We start from the raw sequence: 19,681 nt of genomic DNA, 5'->3' as shown, positions 1-19,681 counted from the left end.
GCTTAATACAACGACGACTCCTGTTTCTGATCTTACACATTTCTCAAACACTGTAGCTGTGCAGGATTCAGTAATATCCTCAGATGACAATAACTCCCAGTTGCTTATTACTGATGATCATCATATCACTCATCCGTCTCCGGCACCGTCTAGCTCTAATTCCATCCATGGTTTGGCTACTTCAACTGCCATACCGTCACCCATACCGTTCGTTGCTCGACCACGTGGGTCACGGGCGATTGCTAATGATGACCCATCGTTGTATGCTATTTGTCAGCTGTGTCAAAACAAAATAATGTCCAGTCGTCTATCAAATTTGACCAATCATGTCCGTCGACATGCATCGCTCAAACAGTTCCAGTGTGTTTATTGCATCTACACTCATAATGAAATGGCTAAAGTTAGTTTTCCTCCACTTTTTTCCTTCTACAACATTATATTTCTTTGAAACATATTTTTGCTTCGAAGCAAAAATTGAGAATGCAAAATATTTCATTGAATCTTGATATTTTCAAATTTAAATATGCAATAATAATTTTTAGGTACGTTTACATATGCAACATAATCATAAGGATCATGTTAGTCAGCCATTAGATGCACTTACGCCGGAAATGCAAAATCAGTGGGATTTACTCATGGATCAGTGTTTTCCGGGTTACTCCAAGGTATTCGCTTGTGTTAAGAAATGAAATGCTTTATTTGGTTTAGGAAATGTGAAAAATTCCCATCCAGCTATTCTTTGATTATGGAGTTTCATCCGATAGTATGATCTCTTTTTTTCGTTCCAGTTTTCAACATTCAAAGGTGGAGAAAATGATCGTTCGGCCGATTTAATGTTAACGGGTCTGAATGATTTATCGTATGCTTGTATTGAGTGCGGTGAACGAGTTAGTGCTGAAGCACTTATCGAACATCTTGATAAAGTACACAGAACAGAATGCATACCCTACTGCTGCGAGGAATGTGGCTATCAGAATGCTGATCAGGTAAAGATTTTGGTTTATCTCTTTATAAAAAAGCAAAAACGAAACGTGCAATTTTATATGATTCAAAATGTGGTGTAGTCTTTGAATAGTGTTTGTAATATTTTTTCATGATTAGTGTACAAAGCCTTTTTTTTTTTGTCAGAAATTAAAGCGCACTACTTTATACTTTGTTCATTACATTTGTTTTCAAGTGGAAAGTACGCCTCCATATTACGTTGAAACATTCGGAAATTGCGGCCGATGTAAACGTTGAAGTGTTGGAGCCCGGTAGCAACCTCGTCATGTTCCTTCACAAATATTTCCCGGATACACCAGGTATATGTGTGACACATCCTGCTCGAAGTTTTGCCAAAGAGAACTTCATGACGCCCAAGTTTCACTTTGTTACGGCTTTGATTAATCAATTTAAGCTGTGGTTAACGGATATAGATTCGAGACTTGTTAATTGCAGCTGATGAGGAAGAAAACAAAATGTTAACGCAATTTCAAAGTTTGGCGCCAAAAGAGGAACGAAATAGTATGTCGCCTATAAATTTCAACGGATATGTAACGTCCATAGTAGAAGTCAATAATGATACTGGAAATCACGTTCGATGTGAGGTATGAATCCACTATTAAGCTTAATTTCAACATAGTCAAGGCAAGTTCATAAAAGAGAACTTACTAATTTTTTGTTACTCCCTATAAGAAGAGTTGAACGGTTTCAACAATATTTCCATAGCTTCGCATCTCTGCATGAGATGTTCAGATTTCTTTTCCCTTCAGAAATGACCGGAAGAAGTTGACATCTTTTCATTCGTAGTTGTTAAATTTATTACAGCTCTGCCAAAAAATGATGCCAAACTACCGTTCACTTTCTTCACTAATGAATCATGCTAAGCGACATTATCATTTGAAACAGTATCAGTGCTCGGAATGCTCATATACTAGCAGTGAAGCGGCCCATGTACGTACCCACATGGCGCTTAAGCATCCTCATGTTGGTGCAAAACCTATCGATAACAAGTTAGTTTAGGAGCTTATGTCAGAACAACTTTTCTTAAATAGATGGCACCTTTACGTTTGGAAATGGTAAGCTTGAGCGGGAACGATGGAAATGCTGAGAGCTCTGAAATGGTTGGAGTTCGAACTCATGATATTAGGGAAGAATGTCTCTGGGATTTATTTGAGATTCCTGTGTATGTACCCTTTTCAATCGCCTGTTTCAGAGTGGTATACAATTTATTTCAGTTGTGAAATGTTGCAAAATGCTTGGATCGATGTGATGCGTAAATGTTTTCCCGGATTAATTTCAAAAATTGACCAGTTCCGATTCAAACACTCCAGGAGTGAAGATGGTAACAAGGAGGAAAATTCGGTTGATGACGGAGAGATCTTTACGCGTAGCAAGAGGAGTTCTTTTAAGGTTGGGCCGTTTACTGCAAATGAATAGTAGTTCCAAGAGTCAACGGTGTCTTCCCGCAAATTTTGCTTGTGGACGACATCAACAGATCACATACGAATGAAGAAACCAATTGTATAGTATCGCTACTTATAAATCCTTTTTCTTCTTTCCAGAACCATACTGCAACATCTCCGCAACGCAAACTACAGAAACTACAAAACGGGAAAGTTAGTGGTGCCATCGAGTCGTAAACTTCTCCGAACTTATGGGCGATAGTTGTTAGATTACCGGTGATAAAATTTGCATAATGTTGAATTACTGTGTATATTGTTTCCGTTTTGACAGTACTTGTTTGTTTTGTTTTGGGAGTATCTTTTACACACAATTGAATTACAGAGCAAAAGCAATACTGTACTACTTCACAGTTTACGTAATGAGCAATGAATGTACATTTATGGCGCGAAAAGCTACTTAGAAATTAGCTTTTTCATCGTCCCTAAAGATAACCGGTAGCAAACAATCTACAACCAACAAAGTCATGACGCACGCATATCAGAATATTAATCCGTGCATCAACAACAATTATGGAGAGTAATTTTCAATTCATTTATAACAGATCAGTTTAAGATCTAATCCAGTGGGAGTTATCTCCGATCTGCTGGGATAAAAAAACTGCTGCTTATAAGGACTGAATCAAAGAGAAAGTTCTCAAATCTTGTTGTTGCTCTTTTCAGCTTGAATTTTTCTGTCACACATTTGGTATTTTATATCCTAAAGTCCCAAAATATACAGACAGCATTTCCTAGACTACAAAAGATTCCGGAGATACGGTTTTAGCATTACCATACCAGGCAAGCATTTTAAAAGCAGCAGAATGAAGTAAGCACTGAGAAAACCCAGACTGGCGCTAATATGTAACTGATAAACAGTTCACCTCAATACTACCATGGACCAAACATTGTTGCTTTACTTTGCTTCTTCTTTTCCTCTTTTAGGAATTCCGGATCATCTTTAGCTTTCTTGTAGAACTGCCAGTCAAACGATAATGGTTTGTCACCCTCAATGCTTGGTTTGCTGTGATGGACAACATTCGGCATCTCCATTCTGCTCTTATCGCTGTGCCAGAAGCCTTTTTTTCCAGAAGGAATAATCAAACTCACCATTTGCAACTCGTCTTTTGTGTTCCTATAAATCCCATGAAGATTCACGAATGAATCTCTAGTACTCTAATGAATGTGATTTTCAAAATCTTCACTGACAGCCATAGTATGAAAAATTTCATTTCCGACCATACTACCAACGAGTGTACCAATATTTTGAACTATTGAATGAGTTTTTAGAGTCCGTACAGGACTACTTCTGTGGTATGCGGTAAGGACTTGCAGAGAATGGGGAAATTAAGAATGCAAAATGTCAATACTTACTTCGCACGCTTCTGCGCGTGCTTTCATTATTTCCGGATGTCGTCTCTCCCAAATCATTCGATGTTTCTGTTTCATGTAGGCATCTCGAACATCACCTTCCTGCCCGATTTCACCATATTTTATGAAGAAATTTAACTCGTTCTCCTCCACATCATCTATCAACTGAAAAACTTTTGCTCTACCACTTATTAGTTTATGAAAGTAAAGCCATTAGTCATCATTAAGAGAATTCAAGGAACTGTCGGAACAAAATGAATGCAGCTGATGCTTTATCCAAGACGTTAAAACTATGTGCACTTGACCTGAAAACAATTACCTTTGCACACGGAACGAAATTCGGAGCATTGTAATCCATACATCTGGAAAGTCGCAGGCGAAGAATATCCAGGATGTTCTGGTCCACCAACCTTTACTACTACTTTTTTGAAGGTACAAAAGCAAATAGAAAAATAACTGTGTTATTTATAAACAGATACTTGTTAAGACTGCTGACTGAATTTCATGGAAAGTAAGTCATGAAGCTAACTTGTCAAGTCGGAATTGTGTATTGGCCTCATAAAAACATGACAAATCATCCACAGCACACTCATCAATTCCCGGAACCCGATTCAACTTACGGTGATAGTATGGTGAACGATACTTGTCATTCAACGGCTCCACGATCTTCTCTAAAACAATGCCTACAGTTAGTAGACTAATAACAAGAGAATGACTAGTAGAAAAAAATGTAAATTCGCTGCGACTTTAGACAGTACGGACAATAATAATTTTTCTTAGACATGTTAAAGCTACCTCTGAACCATGTAACCGGCGTATCCACCGCTTTATGGACATAATACAAAAGCCGGATGTAATAGCTTCCCTCACTTTCGAGTTTTCGCAACTGAAATTAAATAATGGAATAATATAACCTATGATTATATTCCAGAAACGACAACAGAACCAACAATTACTGGTATTTTCTGTATCAGGAAAGTGTAGTTTCTGAAATCTTGGACTAGAATCTGTCACATTATTCAAATCGCTGTCATGTTTTGTACTTCACATGATATCATCCCAACCGTATTATGTCTCAAAATGAAACAAAACAACCTGCCAATATGCATCCCAAGCTTTCCTGTCTTCCATTCGACGATAAACACGTGGTGATAATTTCTCTTCCTCTCCCATCATCGTCTCAGTTATACCTTCTGTTTCCACCTATAACTTTAACATATCAATAACAAAAGATTCTCCTGATCTGACAATACGTGAAAATATATGAAGCAAAGAAGTTCTTAAATATCTGATGTTACTTAAGTGTGACCACTCCAACATCTAACAGTAAACGAAACACTCCCGGAATCCTCCCGCCTATTTCCACATACACCCCGCTATTGCCACTCTCAAATCGACACGGACTTCACATAAGACGCCTCTCACCACCCGCTCGAATCTAACACCGCTATGTCATCCCGACCGGACTCGACATGAAAATGTACGTCTTAACCACGATGTTCTCATCTTCAAGAGTTTCGTTGTGTTGGTTTTAGCGTATATCCCTTTGAATTCTTGCATGTTTTAGTCATTGTTAAAAAAAGGAAGAAAGAAAAAAGAAAAGGATTTATACATTCTGAATTCACAAATATTCGTCTCAAGGCATCGCAAGGCAAATTGGAATTTTTACGGAAATTACATATATTCGTCGCAAAGCATCGCAAGGTAAACTTCACCAGAATTTTTACCGCAAATTCATAGACATTCGTTGCAAGCTGTTTGATCTTTATTGCAATTGTCGAATCTCGGCTGGATTCGAATTCCATGCTTTATAACTGTTTCAATTAATGATCGTTTCAATAGCTAACAAAATTGAGTCAATTTTTTTAATTTTCATGAATTCCGCAGAAATTTTGCCGGATTTTTCTTTTTTCTTTTGCAAGCAACAATTGTTGGCGATTGATTTTTCAGCATGTTTTTTTGTACGGAGGCTGTTTGTCCAAGCAACGTTTCACGATATGGTTTGATTTCGAAAGTTTTGCATATAATGAATACATATCCAAATTTTGATTGTATTTGGATAGAAATTGTTGTTAAATTAATTAACGATGATTTTATTACCTTACATTTACAAGACATATCGATCCCTTTTCTCTTATTGCAAAATTTATTGCCTGTCAGATGTAACAAAACTCATCTGATATTTATCAGATGTAGCAAAATAAATATTGGATGTGGCAAGACTCATCTGATAAATTAATCCATTATCAATAATTAATCCATCAATAATTGTGATTATCAGCTCGTTTTGTTGATGTAATAAAACATAGTAAAAATCCAATTCCCAATTAATTTTATGGAATGGTTCCTTTCGACACTGTTGATTGATTTTGTTAAATTGATACAGAATTGATTGAAGATGGAGATTGACACGATGTCTATTTTATGGATCTGTTTTAGATGGTGACAGGATCATATTTGGATATTATATGGTAGACATTCTTAGCCAAAGATTATGGAGGATTTTGATCATTTCTTCGAAATTTCATAAATCAGAAGGGCAGTATTATCAAAAACATTCGTTTCTTTTCCCTTGCTCACTATTTCCTTATTCATTTTGTTTCGCTCCTTTTTTTCTTCACTTGCAACAAATAGTAATTGAAACGGAATGATTCAATGAGGATTGATATTGTACAACTCTTCTGGGATGCTTGATGTCCTATGGTATTTGACTGATGAAGTTCTGTTCACTCAAAATGAGTACTGGTTTTTAATCAATAGCTCATAAAAAGAAATATTGAAAAGACATCTGAAAACACAGATACTGGTAACATAAATGCACATATTTATTAATTTCTTTAGGTATTCTGAATTTTTAAAAGTTGTTTTTTTTTGGCAGTATATTGGCAGTTTTTGGCAGTTTTTTGGCAGTATACCCAATAATGTAAGCAAACATGTCCTGAATTTTTTTTCTTTATCGTACAATGCTCATTTCAAGAAAACGATCACTTCTCAACATAACGTTAAATACCTTCTCTTTGCTTTATTTCAAAATCTCAAGAAATTTTTCTGGAAAAAAAAATTTCAAAATATTGATCCCGTATTGATTCCTTGTCATAAAATCCGATAGAAATTTCTCTGTGATTTTTAACAAAACTCATTTGCTGCTAACATCATCGTAGTCCTCCTAGCATTAACTAACAAGCGTGAAAGTATTTAATCGAGAGTAAGTGTGAGAAAAGCCTCACTGATTAAACTAAACATTAGCTGCATCTCTTTCCCACTGCTCATATTTCTTGAAAACTTTTTTTTCTTTTGGAAAAGTCAAGTTCACAAACATTTTTAACTGCACTTCCGAGATAATGATAACTTATACTTTCACTTCTCTCTGCGTTATCTCTTTCCATCCTTCAACAATCGATGGATGTTAGGCGAAGTGTAGATTTTAGCTATGCTGCATTTCAAACTGCTCTCTTGTTATTGAGAGTAATACACAACAAGGCCTTTTAAGCTCTTTTCACCCTAATATTCTGTCTTCCTTCTATTTGCATGCTAAAATGAGGACATGTTAGCTTGGTCATATTGGATCCATTGGCTCATTTCAAAAAATTATCCTCTCATTTTTATTTGTTAAATAATGGAATATATATATTTGTTCTTTTTAAAGCATGTTTTGCTCATTTTTGAGTTGCCAAACTTTTGTAATTTAAAGACGAGAAAATAAGTGAGGAACTTTTGTAGGTCGCTACTACATGCCACCTTTTTCTTTTTATGCAAAATTCATTTCTATTCGTGATTGGCACACAATTAAACTTAATGGTTACCCATAACGCCGTGTAATTCTTATATTAACACTTCGAGAATTCGGGAAGTTTTTTTTTTCTGAGCAATACAATTTTGTTTCTGTAACAGAAAAATCACTGTATGCAAATATTCTCCAGAAATTCGTTCTAGAATTGCTATAAAAGACAAAGCTTATAGAATTGATTGAGACTAACATTCCTGGATTTTCATAAAATTAAACGATTTTAAAGTGTGTTAAGATTCACCTCCAATAACAGCTTTCAATCTTTTATGTGTGTATGTGTGTGTATGTATGTAAGTAGGTATGTATGTATGTATGTATGTATGTATGTATGTATGTGCGTATGTATGTATGTATGTATATATGTATGTATGTATGTGTGTATGTATGTTGAACTTAAACAAATCAGTCAAATATCTTTTTACATCATTAGTGAACTTGATGAATCACATTTGATTTATTGTTCGTTTAAATTACCACCCATTCTTCATTATATGGTATCTTGAAATGAGAAAAGTTTAAAACTAAAAGTTAAATTAATAAATGAAGCAATTTGAAAAGTGAACGTTCAACTCATTTGAAAATTTTCATTCAATTTATTCGAAAAATTGTTGGAACAAGAGAAACAACAAAGATAATCACATATTTGCAGATAGGTGCAAACTAATCTGATAATAATGATAGTAATAGTAATAGCAGTGATATTTTCATTTATTAGTTTGCTTGTTCCAGATTATAATAATGCAATTATCGTTGTAGTTAATTGCTTGTTGCTTTTTATTTATTGTTGTTTATATATCATTAAATTAGTTAGTCTGCCGGTAATAGAAATGAGATTTTTTGTAAGTGCATTATGGAAAGTGTAATAAAAGTGTTCATCATATGAATGGTACAGAAGTGTCATCCAGTTTTGTGAGAAAGTAATACCTGTAGCTTTGCTAATATTTCAATTACATTTGAAAAATGACTATCAAAGAGAACATTTTGTGGTAGAAGTCGATAGCAGTAAAATGCATCGACAGGCAATTTGTTCATCTCTTTTCAGCTTGCTTTTTTTTCTTTTTTTTTTCACTAAATTCATTACATTACTAATGATGATTTATTCAAAAAAAATTGAATTTTAAACTAAATTTGTTTTCATTTCAATAGATTAGTACGAAATATATTCTCAAGTTTCTTGTTCCAATACATCATTACTCGGCAATAATTCTCTTTCCTCTTGCAAAAATATTTTGATTAGCTAGCAAGGACTGATTTAATGTCGTTGGCAACAATAAGTTCTCACGTACGTAGGTTCTTACGTTCTACGGTACTACATTTGTGTCCATTGCAGAATATTTCAGGATTGTGCATTTTAAGACTGAATCTGAACTTACGTCATTTGGATTCTAGATTATAGCTCCACTGATACAAACATTTTGAAAAGTTTAAAATTGAAAATTTTACAGAAATCATATCGAAAATTACGAAATCGAAGCACATTGTGTCGTTAATTACAAATCAAATGGGGTTGTTTGCTGCCTGAAATGAATTATTAGTATCATCGAATAGTCACATTTCGTTGAAAAGCGCACTTTGGTTTCAATATGAATTTTCGTTTTCCGAATTCAGAGTCCACTAAATTATTGCTACTTCTTCCAGAATATGGCAACACAACCTGAACAAAAATCTGCTACTTCAATCCCGACTTCGCAAACTGCCGTTTTGCCTTCTACACAACCAACAACAGTCCCACCTCCGGAATTCGTGAAGCCATTTGAGCTAAATGCAGCTATCGCTCCGAACACTGCTGCAAATGACGATGAGCTGGGTCCTCTGAAGGAAATATCCGCTCGTGGAAAAAACTTCTCAAAAGCTCGATCAGATTCCATAATACCAACAGAAGGTCATGAGGGTATCATAATTGCCCCAAAGCTCTATAAGGGACAAGCAGTTGCTGTGTACACGAGTGGTGGTGATGCTTCTGGTTTGTGATGAATATCAAATTAACCCTCTCTTGATAATATTTAGTCATCCTTAACATTAGTAATGATTCACTATCAAATATTACTGAAAAACACTTGTATGAAAGCTAACCTGGTAGAAATCAATGTTGCGCAAATTACTTAAGTTTGAAAATCAAAAAAAAATGCAGGAATGAATAGCGCAGTACGATCAGTTGTCCGGATGGGACTTTACCTCGGTTGTCGAGTATATTTCATTTATGAAGGTTACCAAGGTATGGTCGACGGTGGGGAATATATCAAGGAAGCTGAGTGGGATTCCGTATCAGATATTATCCAAAAAGGCGGTTTGTTGTATACAGATAAAATTTGTAGTGTATTTTATATTTTATTTCCACTTTAGATCATGAAATTATTCATGATTCATCACAAATGCATTCATCATTCATTTAAGGCACTATAATTGGTTCGGCTCGTTGTAAAGATTTCCGCGAACGGCCAGGTCGGCTTCGTGCTGCTGAAAATCTTATCAAGAAACAAATTACTAATTTAGTATGCATTGGAGGTATTATTTCGCTTTTGAAGTTAGTTACATGCAATTCTGATCAGAAAATCATAAGGCTTTACAGTTGATTAATAGCAGAAATTTAACTGAAATTGTATTCAATTTCAGTTTAAATTTTTTTTTTTTTTAATAGATTCATTTTATAAGAAGTGAAGTTAATATGCAGGTGATGGCTCATTGACGGGTGCAAATTTATTCCGACAGGAATGGCCAAGTTTAGTTCAAGAATTGCTCATATCTGGCAAAATTACTCAGCAAGAAAGCGAATCATGCAAAAATATCCAGGTGAAAAGTTTGCAAACACGCAGTTTCTTTTTTTGCAATCATGCAAACTGGTAGTGTTTTTGAAAGATCTATAGAACAGTAATAAGGATTGCCTTACTCTGCTGATTTATGGGTATTTTTTCTCTCTTTTTCTCTGTTCACTTCTTTTTAAGAAGTCAGTTTTTAGAAAGAGATGAGTGGAAATTTTCGAGAGAAGGGGAAGAAGAAAGTTAAATTTTGACGAATTCACTTTTACTTCTCTGTGGTGGATATTTATTTAAATTTTATCGTTCCTAGATTGTTGGCCTTGTGGGTTCCATTGATAATGATTTCTGTGGCACCGATATGACGATCGGTACTGATACTGCGCTTCAACGAATTATTGAGGCTATCGACTCTGTGGTGTCAACTGCGCACAGTCATCAACGTACTTTCGTTATTGAGGTGATAAATTGCTCTTGACAAGAGCGGGTAGATAAACTTTGAGAATAAGTCCGATTGCTTTTTTTTTCTTGCTTGACTTCAATCTTGCAATGCGTATTCTCTAACTAACTTTGATTCCTACTTGTAACTTATCATGTATTCTCTGTTAATGGAGATATTTATTAATTTCGTTGTCTTTCATGCTTTTGAAAATTTATTTATTTCAAAAAACGAAACATAAAATACCTAAAGGTAATGGGCCGACATTGCGGTTATTTGGCACTTGTAGCTGCTTTAGCATCTGAAGCAGATTTCTGCTTTATTCCCGAATGGCCGGTACCGGTGGATTGGCCTACAGTACTGTGTCAGAAGCTACATTTAATGCGACATGAAGGATCACGACTGAATATTATCATAGTTGCCGAAGGAGCACTGGATCGGGATGGCAAGCCGATTACAGCCAATCAGGTAGGTAATGCAGGCTTCATCAACAAAAATTTCAAGTTAGGCCATCTGTTGTTAAATTCATCTACTGAGACTTAAAAATGAAGTGAACTGCAATATTCCAATTTGTTGAACGAGAGACATTACAGGTGCAAAATGTAGTAAAAGAAAGATTGCAATATGATACACGTGTAACCGTGCTGGGTCATGTGCAACGTGGTGGTAGTCCATCTGCTTTTGATCGACTTCTTGGATGTCGAATGGGTGCTGAAGCTGTGCTTGCACTGATGGAAATGACCCCAACATCGGAGCCATGTGTTGTGTCCATTGATGGTAACGCCATTGTCCGAGTACCGCTCATGCAGTGTGTTCATCGCACCCAAGCCGTTAGTCTTTACTTACTAAAGTAGACATCGTTAATTACAGAAGTTTCATAAACCATTTGTAAATGAATTTGACCATATTTTGTTCTAAATTCAAAACAAATGTTATCAATTCTTTCAGTTTTCAAATTTTTTTCAGTAGATCAGAAAAGTGAATTCGAAACAAATACTCACATTTGAAGGTTCAAAAAGCCATGGAAACGCACGATTGGGACACAGCCGTGAAATTGAGAGGGCGAAGTTTTCAGAGGAATCTAGAAACTTATCGCCTGTTGACAAAATTAGAACCCAAAAGCGATGTGCCATCGAATGAGCCATCATATAATGTCGCCGTGATAAATGTTGGAGCACCTGCAGGAGGTTTATTTTATTGATATATTTGTACTATTATATTTGTTGAATACTTCCCGTATTATTTGTTCTTTTGACATGTTCTAAGCCAGAGCAGCTCTTGTACTGCGGAATATATCCGCCGCATTGTGAATCACTCAGCCAATGAGAATCACATAAAAGATTTTGAAATCGTTAAGTTTTTAAAATCTCATTCATCAACTATTACAATAATGGCAAATTGAATTTTGAACATTCTCACTAATTCGACAAATTTCCCAAATAAGTAATTCATTATTGTAGTGAATAATGATAAGTTTATTGAAATATTAGCATTCTAAAATTGCAAATGTAATTTCAAATTTACAGGAATGAATGCAGTGGTGCGTTCATTCGTTCGTATGGGCATTTATCGTCGTTGCAAAGTGTATGGTGTTAAAAATTCATTTGAAGGGCTAGCTAATGGCGATCTAAAAGTAAAGCTATTTCATTAGTAAATTTTAATTTTATCTAGAAAATTGGATAAATTTCGTTGGAAATTATCTTTGTAAATTCAGGAAATGTCATGGAAAGATGTGAATGGTTGGGTCATGTATGGTGGGTCATTCTTGGGTACTCAGAAACAACTACCAGAAAAGAATATGAGCCAGGTTGCGGCAACATTGGAAAAATTCAAAATTCATGGATTACTGATGGTCGGAGGTTTTGAGGTACTTTTTAATCATCTGATTTCTGAAAGAAGATGACTGATTGCTTACTGTATCTGGTGAAAGAAATACAAATGTGATACAATAGTTCATATCAAATAATACTATTTGATGAAATTGATAGTAAAATGACGAAAAGTTTTCTTCTTTTGTCACAAGCCATATGAAATTAATTAATTTTAATTGAAAACCAAACTAGGAAAGGAGCTAATATTTCAGGCTTATCATTCTTGCTTGATGCTTTCACACGCTCGTAATCAATATCCATCACTTCGTATTCCACTTTGCGTAATACCTTGCACTATCAGTAATAACGTACCCGGTACATCGATTTCATTGGGTTCCGATACAGCAGTTAATGAAATTTGTGCAGTGATTGATAAAATTAAGCAATCTGCAACGGGCACTAAAAAACGCGTATTTATTGTGGAAACAATGGGCGGATATTGTGGATATCTGGCGACTCTTTCAGCTCTCGCATCAGGAGCTGATAATGCTTATATATTTGAAGAGAAATTCGATGTTAGTGATATCATTGAAGATGTTAAGGTATTTTTTTATATACTATTTCATCGTTTTATAAATTTCTGCGTTGAAATATTTATTAGAGATAATAGAGGGCCAAATTTTTAATAAGAAATATCAAGCCACGTAACAAATTAACGTTTTTCAATAAAAAAATAAGACTCCAATCCAGAAATTTCATCAGCACTTCTCAATTATATTATTGTAACACTTATCCGAAAATACTTGAAATAATTCTTTCTTTAAAAAAAAAGAAAAAAGAAAAAAAAAAACAAAGTTAATTATACTGCTGTGATTATTGGCCTGTTCTTAAGGTCATTGCCCGGAAAATGCGTACTGGTGTACAGCGATACCTCATTGTTCGTTGTGAATTGGCTAACAAAAATTATACTACACAGTTTGTTAATCAACTTTTTTCGGAAGAAGGCAGAGGACAATTCTCAACAAGGTAACTGAAAATGCTTTACATTGTTGTTAGTTAATATTATAAATTACATATGAAAATTTAAAAAAAAAAAAAAGAGACGAAGCGGGAGTTGCTGTCAACTTCAGTTTGCGAATATTAGCACAGAAATTGGATTCATAAAGTGATTGCGTCACTTAGTAAAATGAGCATGTCAACCAACCGATCATCACCTGATTTACAACAATACTTTAACAAAAGGCTGTTGAGAGAATGAAGGATTTTGTTACAGAATCAACGTGCTAGGACATGCACAACAGGGTGGTAATCCGGCACCATTTGACCGCAATATGGGTACGAAACTTGCTGCAAACGCTCTTGAATTTATTTTAGCTCAAGCAAAGAAGTATACTGATCCGGTAAGTGGAGTGACCAATGCAACTACTGTGGACAGCGCTACGCTTCTTGGTCTAGAGGTAATTGGTTCATAGGTTAAAGAATTATAAGACAAAAATTACCAAGCAGTCAAATATATGTTGATACGAATCAAAGCTTTAATCTAGGATCGAAGAATGGTATTTACACCAGTTGAAGAATTGGCTCAAGTGACCGATTTTGAGCATCGTTTACCGAAAAATCAATGGTGGATGAGATTACGACCGCTATTGAGAATATTGGCCAAGCATGATTCCACATATGAAACAGAAGCGTTTGCTGTGACAGATGTCGAGAATGAACTTGACTAAGTACCACAAATCTGGGCTTTTTATATGTTCCAAAAACTTCTCACACTTGGCTTGATTTCTGCTAATACTTAAAGTATCGGTTATCATTGTTCAAGCCGTCCAGTTTTGCTGTTCATTACGTTTTTCTTCATCAATGAGTCTTACTCTAAATATTGAGCAGTTTACATTAACCGTGCAAATACTATTAGTTTAAAATTTATAAACCTTTGATTACGGTTATCTTACTAATATCATTGCTGTGTGATTTACATGTGTATTACTGTAGGAAATTTCCATCATTTGTGATAGGTACAGGAATTGAAATTAGAGATTCCTATTGTTCTTCTCTCAGTACAAGTTAGTAATAAAGTTTGTTATTTTGCGAAACAGCAATGTTTTTTACACATGCAAATGTGAAACATATGGATTGACAATGTGATGAAATAAATGAGCCAACAAAACTCAGTAAAAAATAGAAAAGAATTGATATCGAGTTAGTGAATTTTGACATGTTTAATTGCTTGAGAGCAATTATCTGATTGAAATATAATATTTCGTTCATGAAACAGCTATATGAATAAATTTTAGCGTACTTACAACAAATCAGATTGAAGTAGCAAAAATGTGAGAATTTTATTTGTGCAACATTGCATTCAATTATAATTCAAAATTGAAGTATTCAAATGCAGAATGAATGGATGAAATTTATTTGAATTTTTAAGTAATGGGCGAGTTTCGAAGTAATTCAATCATTTAGAAAAACTTCAAGCTTTCAAAATAAATTCAAGAGTTTCATTGTTCATGTACGACTTTTCGGAAGAACACCAGATTTTTATTGATCAGAATTGAGCAGGAAAAGAAATTTTACTTCGCCTTCAACTTTCGAATGTTCGTGCAAGTCCTACATCAATGATAGTTGGCTTATTTTGGACGCTAATATGCTCCATAAAGCAACGTTTGATATTTTCGAAACGTTCATAGCAGGGTAGATAGGACAAGTCCAGTTTTGTCACATTTCCTGGTCGCTGTAAAATGATAAATCATTTATCTCGATTCAAGGTGCTCCTTAACTGAAATTTGAATAATGTTTGAAATTCTAAAATTTTGCTAGAGATAAAATTGATACCTGGTCGCAAAATGTAAGACATTTCCTTCCAGCAAGTGTTGTTGCAACACCATTCCGTATGCAACACTCTGTATGGTCTTGTCCACCAGCAGCACAATACGATATATCAGCTAATGCTGATAATGGACATTTGTCAAGGTGAAGATACATAGCCTGAACTAGCAAAAATTAGCAAATTTTTAATAAAATCGAGATTTTTATTGCTAGTGAATTATTTAGGTCATCTTACTGTCACCAGTCCTTTTGAAGTTTCTTGAGAAATGCAATAGCAAAAATGCAACTCGAAAAACATTGCAAATTTAAATCATTACCTCCAATGCATTCTTTGTATATGTATTAAATGAACACTTTTCTAAGCAGCTATCTGGAAGTTTTTGATGGATACAGCATTCATAGAACTGGCCATTGGTCATTTGTTGAGCATTTAATTCTTGGCGCTAGATAGAAAGGAAAAAGAAATTGACCCGATGTAGTAACAATGCATGTAATAATTTTGTATTCTAATCTTTTTGAGAAAAATGTTTCCACAATTAAAAAAAAAAAAAATCAGAATTGTCTCATTTTTAGTACAACCCATTGGATGGTGATGACGTAATGATGACGCGACGCAATTTTAGACGCGCTTTACATTTTAATCACTCAAGGAAAAAAAAAAAAAAAAAGAACTCGCTTTGGGATTTATTTTTAAAGAAAAGAATTTATTCATTATAAATTTGGATTTCCTATTGAAATGAAGGAATTCAGCACTGTTCTGTAAGTGCATTATTATCATTACTAACGAGTAATGTGCAATGATAAAAAAAAAATTACCACAACCTCGATTAATTCATTTCCTTTCAATTTAAACTTTTTACCACATATTTTATAATTTTAAAGATACTTTTGCAGTAGGAGGAGCAGCTACAGCAGCAACACCACTATCACCCTTGGGCATATCATTTACCATATCTTCAAATATTTTCGATGATCGTGCACGTGCTCTGGAGTAACAGCCGTATTGTCCACAAGCATACCCGGGAGAACAACCGCCAGAACATACTGGAGCCACAGGTTGTGTGCAACCATAACCACCACCACCACAAACTCCAGATGAAAAGCACGCCCTACCGACATGAATGATTACATATAGAAGAACAGCATTTAGCATACCACTGGCCATTGCAACCTTGGTTTATTTCCACCACCAAGAAGTTCGATCTTAACAAAACAATGCACTAATTAAGTAAAATTTTGGTAAGAATTCACGGTTGTAAAAACGTTAGAAGAGTTGCTTCGTCCAAACTTTTTATTACTTAGGAATCTTTGCAATTACCCAACTTTCAATTTTTAATCTGCTAACCACGTGATATAATGGAAAATTGATTGATTAATTTGGAAATCCGTGGAATGAAAAATATGAATTCCATTTTCCCAAGACTTCAACTGAATTTTCAGAATAAGTAAAGACACTAGAGATGTTCAAATAGATCAAAATTTCCCTTTGAGGACCATAAAGAAGAGTTGGTAGAAGTAGTTGCTGGATAGAAATGTTTCTTGAAGATATTGAAGAAGTAACTGATTTATGTGGTAAACTTTTTGGAATTTATATATAGAATATGAATCTCCTCCCACAATCTATCAAACTAACCATGAAATTTTTATCAAATAGCTAGCAGAATTCATTTGAGTTATGTATGATAGGTGACGTCTACATAAAATGGATCAGCAAATGGGAAAATGAAGACCATGGGATAGATCCGGTTTTATTTTGCTAATAACTCGCTTTTTTTACTGCTTTCTTTTTCACCTTTTTGATTGATTCGATTGGCCTTGTTGACGATGACTCGGATTCACTATCTACTGCCAGCGGCATTCCAGGATTCAACTACTTTCGTTCCACTTAACAGTCTAGCAAAACTTTGTTCTCCACTTTTCATTCTTCATTTGTTACTTTCATTGCTAAAGTCAAGCATAGGAAGATGACACGAGGAATTTAACAGCAAGGCAGCAACTTACTAGATAGGTATTTCAAAGTCTCCAAATTTTTCACCTGGGTAATTGATATGCCAGTGTTGCAGTAACTAAATATGTTATCATATACAGTAGACTATCAGATGACATATGTTTCGGAAAGATTTGAGAACCTTCGTACAGTTGATAGTGCGGAAAATTCTTGAAATTTTTATGAGATAATAATTTCATGGAAGCATCTTTAAAAAAAGTATTACAAATTTCACCGCTGCCCAATGACTGCTTAAGTTAAAAGATAGCAACTATTAAAATTTTTAAATTTTTATTGCGGAGCACTGTAAGTTTGTCACATGAGTAAAGGAGGAATGAACTTGACGTGAATATGCTGTCTCTCTTACTAGCAATCTTTATAACAGATAAATTGCAGCAAAGTTCAATTCCTGTGTTAGCCAGTATCACGGTTAAATGGTTAAGTAATTGCCGTGGGGAATTTAGTCTTTCTTCTGCTGAAAATCTGGATGAGGTAATGCATTGATGCTTCTGTTATTGTCGGTTCTTTATAATTATATCATAACTGCTAATTCTAACCAGCTGGTTTAGAATCTGAACCACTCAGAAAAACTTGTTTTTCCTTCTTCACCCATATTTTTGTTCCCATTCATTAGATTACAAGACAAAAAGATGAGTAATCCAAGAACTCGTTTCTCATCAAATTTCGAAAACGAAATTTCTCAGCTTCATGCAACTTTCATATGCATTATTTCGGAATGATGGTTTTTCTTTAAACTTTAAACTACTCCCAATTATCGGAACTCTTTGTAGAAGTCACGGATCCTCTCCAAAACTCCTAGCTTTCTCAACTTCAACAAGCAAGAAGAAATATCGGTCTTGTTCCATTTATTTAGTTCATATATATGACAACCATCGATGTTCTGCTTTTAATGCTGGCAAATTTATTGGGAAAAAACATTAAGGCAAATTTCGAAGATTAGAAGGACAAATAATCTCTGCTAACAATGATTTGAGCAAGAAATTTCTTTGCAAATTAATCGTGCATTCCAAATTCATGGAATTCTCTGAATTTTTTGAAAACGACATAATTCACTCTTTCTTTTTAGTCTATATTCAAAAAAAAAGTTAGTTTAAACACTATAACGCTTGACTTAGCTACTATCCTGAAACAGCTGTCGATTTTTCCCTTTTACAGGACTTTGAAGGTGTGCAAAAGCAGCTCGCTGTTTAAAGAGAACCAAATCCAGCACTACCCACATATCTCTTTAAATTCAATTCATTATTTTTCAAGCAACTTCTTGATCGCTTCCAGATCTGACACATAATTAATTCCACGAAATCAGCATTAAACAAATTCTGAATCATGTGGCGGATTTCTGGATTTTCTCCTTAAATTCTTTTGAATTTTTGGAAAATAAAATTTAGGCCTCTAAACAACAACCTGCAAATGAGCATGGCCATTATGAATTCTATATAAATTGTTTTGCTATCAACTTTTTTGCAAAGATTATTTGACAATTTCAATATCGATTACTTAACTGCAACAATAAAAAATATAAGTATTGAAAATAAACAACTAATTCTAACAAAACCGACAACAATTAGCTTATAAGCATTTCCTTATGTGGGATAAATAAAGTCTTCAATATGAAGAGAGTTATAACTGGCAAGCTATACAATAAGCTAGAGTCCACATTCCTTTTCTATTATGGTTATTAAACGAATTCCCTATGACAGACCCAACTAGTGCGAGGTCTAAAACATTTTGTAATGAAAATCATTTTATAATATGGAAGCGCATCTTTTAATATCACATGGAGAAATCGAGAGTCCCATCGCGCATCAAACATCCCACACTTTTGTCACATCCAAAAATCGTTTTATCGAGGTTTCCGAGACAAAACTGCAACTCTCCTCAGCATATTCCGAATATTCGGTTTAAATTTTAAAGCATAAATTCTGAATTTACATCTCCAACTTCAAAATTTCCCTTCATAAGACATTTGTAACGTATATATCAAGATGTATACAACACCAAGTAAACTTTCTAAATTTTCTGGAATAAATGACTACTACAATAACACCATTACCTACACTTTGATTTTCCATGTACACTCCAAAATACCCGTACGAATATCCCAAAGTTACCAGCACATGTCCGAATTTTCTTCTTAGCCAAATGGAACCTCAGATCCGTTCCCGTTTGCAGACTTCTCATCATTTCGCAACACTATCACCCTCGCACCCTCATCATTCCCACCGTTCTCTTATTCACTGCTTTCCGTCCTGTTATGACCATCTACCCA

The 19,681-nt window shown here is 34.7% G+C and overlaps 5 protein-coding genes across 5 annotated transcripts in view; 2 read left to right on the top strand and 3 right to left on the bottom strand.

Annotated features, from left to right (window-relative positions):
- Nucleotides 1-3,116, top strand: part of LOAG_17140 (hypothetical protein) — a 5,388-nt gene extending 2,272 nt beyond the window's left edge. Inside the window, exons 4-11 of the mRNA XM_020449798.1 lie at nucleotides 65-400; nucleotides 543-665; nucleotides 789-986; nucleotides 1,178-1,301; nucleotides 1,438-1,586; nucleotides 1,807-1,991; nucleotides 2,217-2,391; nucleotides 2,544-3,116. Coding sequence (XP_020306616.1) covers nucleotides 65-400; nucleotides 543-665; nucleotides 789-986; nucleotides 1,178-1,301; nucleotides 1,438-1,586; nucleotides 1,807-1,991; nucleotides 2,217-2,391; nucleotides 2,544-2,621 — 1,368 coding nt within the window. The 3' untranslated portion in view covers nucleotides 2,622-3,116. The remainder of the gene's footprint in view (nucleotides 1-64; nucleotides 401-542; nucleotides 666-788; nucleotides 987-1,177; nucleotides 1,302-1,437; nucleotides 1,587-1,806; nucleotides 1,992-2,216; nucleotides 2,392-2,543) is intronic.
- A 5-nt stretch (nucleotides 3,117-3,121) lies between these two features.
- On the bottom strand, nucleotides 3,122-5,596 carry LOAG_00772 (hypothetical protein; the record flags this gene model as incomplete). Its single annotated transcript, XM_020445547.1, has 7 exons — nucleotides 3,122-3,555; nucleotides 3,795-3,956; nucleotides 4,111-4,201; nucleotides 4,321-4,462; nucleotides 4,587-4,677; nucleotides 4,887-4,994; nucleotides 5,519-5,596. The coding sequence occupies 7 exons, from the start codon at nucleotides 5,594-5,596 to the stop codon at nucleotides 3,481-3,483; spliced, it is 747 nt and encodes a 248-aa protein (XP_020304008.1). The 3' UTR covers nucleotides 3,122-3,480.
- A 3,614-nt stretch (nucleotides 5,597-9,210) lies between these two features.
- On the top strand, nucleotides 9,211-14,547 carry LOAG_00771 (6-phosphofructokinase). The gene is made up of 14 exons (XM_003136311.2): nucleotides 9,211-9,541; nucleotides 9,710-9,865; nucleotides 9,973-10,083; nucleotides 10,250-10,368; nucleotides 10,645-10,791; nucleotides 11,023-11,238; nucleotides 11,364-11,600; nucleotides 11,780-11,957; nucleotides 12,297-12,403; nucleotides 12,485-12,637; nucleotides 12,854-13,183; nucleotides 13,474-13,607; nucleotides 13,855-14,038; nucleotides 14,126-14,547. The coding sequence occupies exons 1-14, from the start codon at nucleotides 9,220-9,222 to the stop codon at nucleotides 14,306-14,308; spliced, it is 2,577 nt and encodes an 858-aa protein (XP_003136359.1). The 5' UTR covers nucleotides 9,211-9,219; the 3' UTR covers nucleotides 14,309-14,547.
- Nucleotides 14,548-15,162: 615 nt separating this feature from the next.
- Nucleotides 15,163-16,572, bottom strand: LOAG_00770 (DB module family protein; the record flags this gene model as incomplete). Its single annotated transcript, XM_003136310.1, has 4 exons — nucleotides 15,163-15,312; nucleotides 15,414-15,566; nucleotides 15,725-15,850; nucleotides 16,294-16,572. 4 exons carry the CDS (start codon nucleotides 16,570-16,572, stop codon nucleotides 15,163-15,165), a joined length of 708 nt encoding a protein of 235 aa, XP_003136358.1.
- Nucleotides 16,573-19,001: 2,429 nt separating this feature from the next.
- Nucleotides 19,002-19,596, bottom strand: LOAG_17139 (hypothetical protein; the record flags this gene model as incomplete). The annotated part of the gene is made up of 2 exons (XM_020449797.1): nucleotides 19,002-19,278; nucleotides 19,466-19,596. The coding sequence occupies 2 exons, from the start codon at nucleotides 19,594-19,596 to the stop codon at nucleotides 19,218-19,220; spliced, it is 192 nt and encodes a 63-aa protein (XP_020306615.1). The 3' UTR covers nucleotides 19,002-19,217.
- Between the last annotated feature and the right edge of the window lie 85 nt (nucleotides 19,597-19,681).

The sequence above is a fragment of the Loa loa genome (genome assembly GCF_000183805.2).
Source record: "Loa loa unplaced genomic scaffold supercont3.44, whole genome shotgun sequence".
Lineage (NCBI taxonomy): Eukaryota > Metazoa > Nematoda > Chromadorea > Rhabditida > Onchocercidae > Loa > Loa loa.
Note: the sequence above shows the minus strand (reverse complement) of the source record. Positions and strands in the feature narration are given on the sequence as shown.

What these genes read in the sequence shown, in the direction of transcription:
- LOAG_00771 (XM_003136311.2), top strand. Translation starts at nt 9,220, where the DNA reads ATGGCAACACAACCTGAACAAAAATCTGCTACTTCAATCCCGACTTCG. An exon ending in AATCATGCAAAAATATCCAG is followed by an intron (nt 10,369 to 10,644) that starts GTGAAAAGTTTG and finishes TATCGTTCCTAG; the next exon opens with ATTGTTGGCCTTGTGGGTTC. An exon ending in CTACGCTTCTTGGTCTAGAG is followed by an intron (nt 14,039 to 14,125) that starts GTAATTGGTTCA and finishes GCTTTAATCTAG; the next exon opens with GATCGAAGAATGGTATTTAC.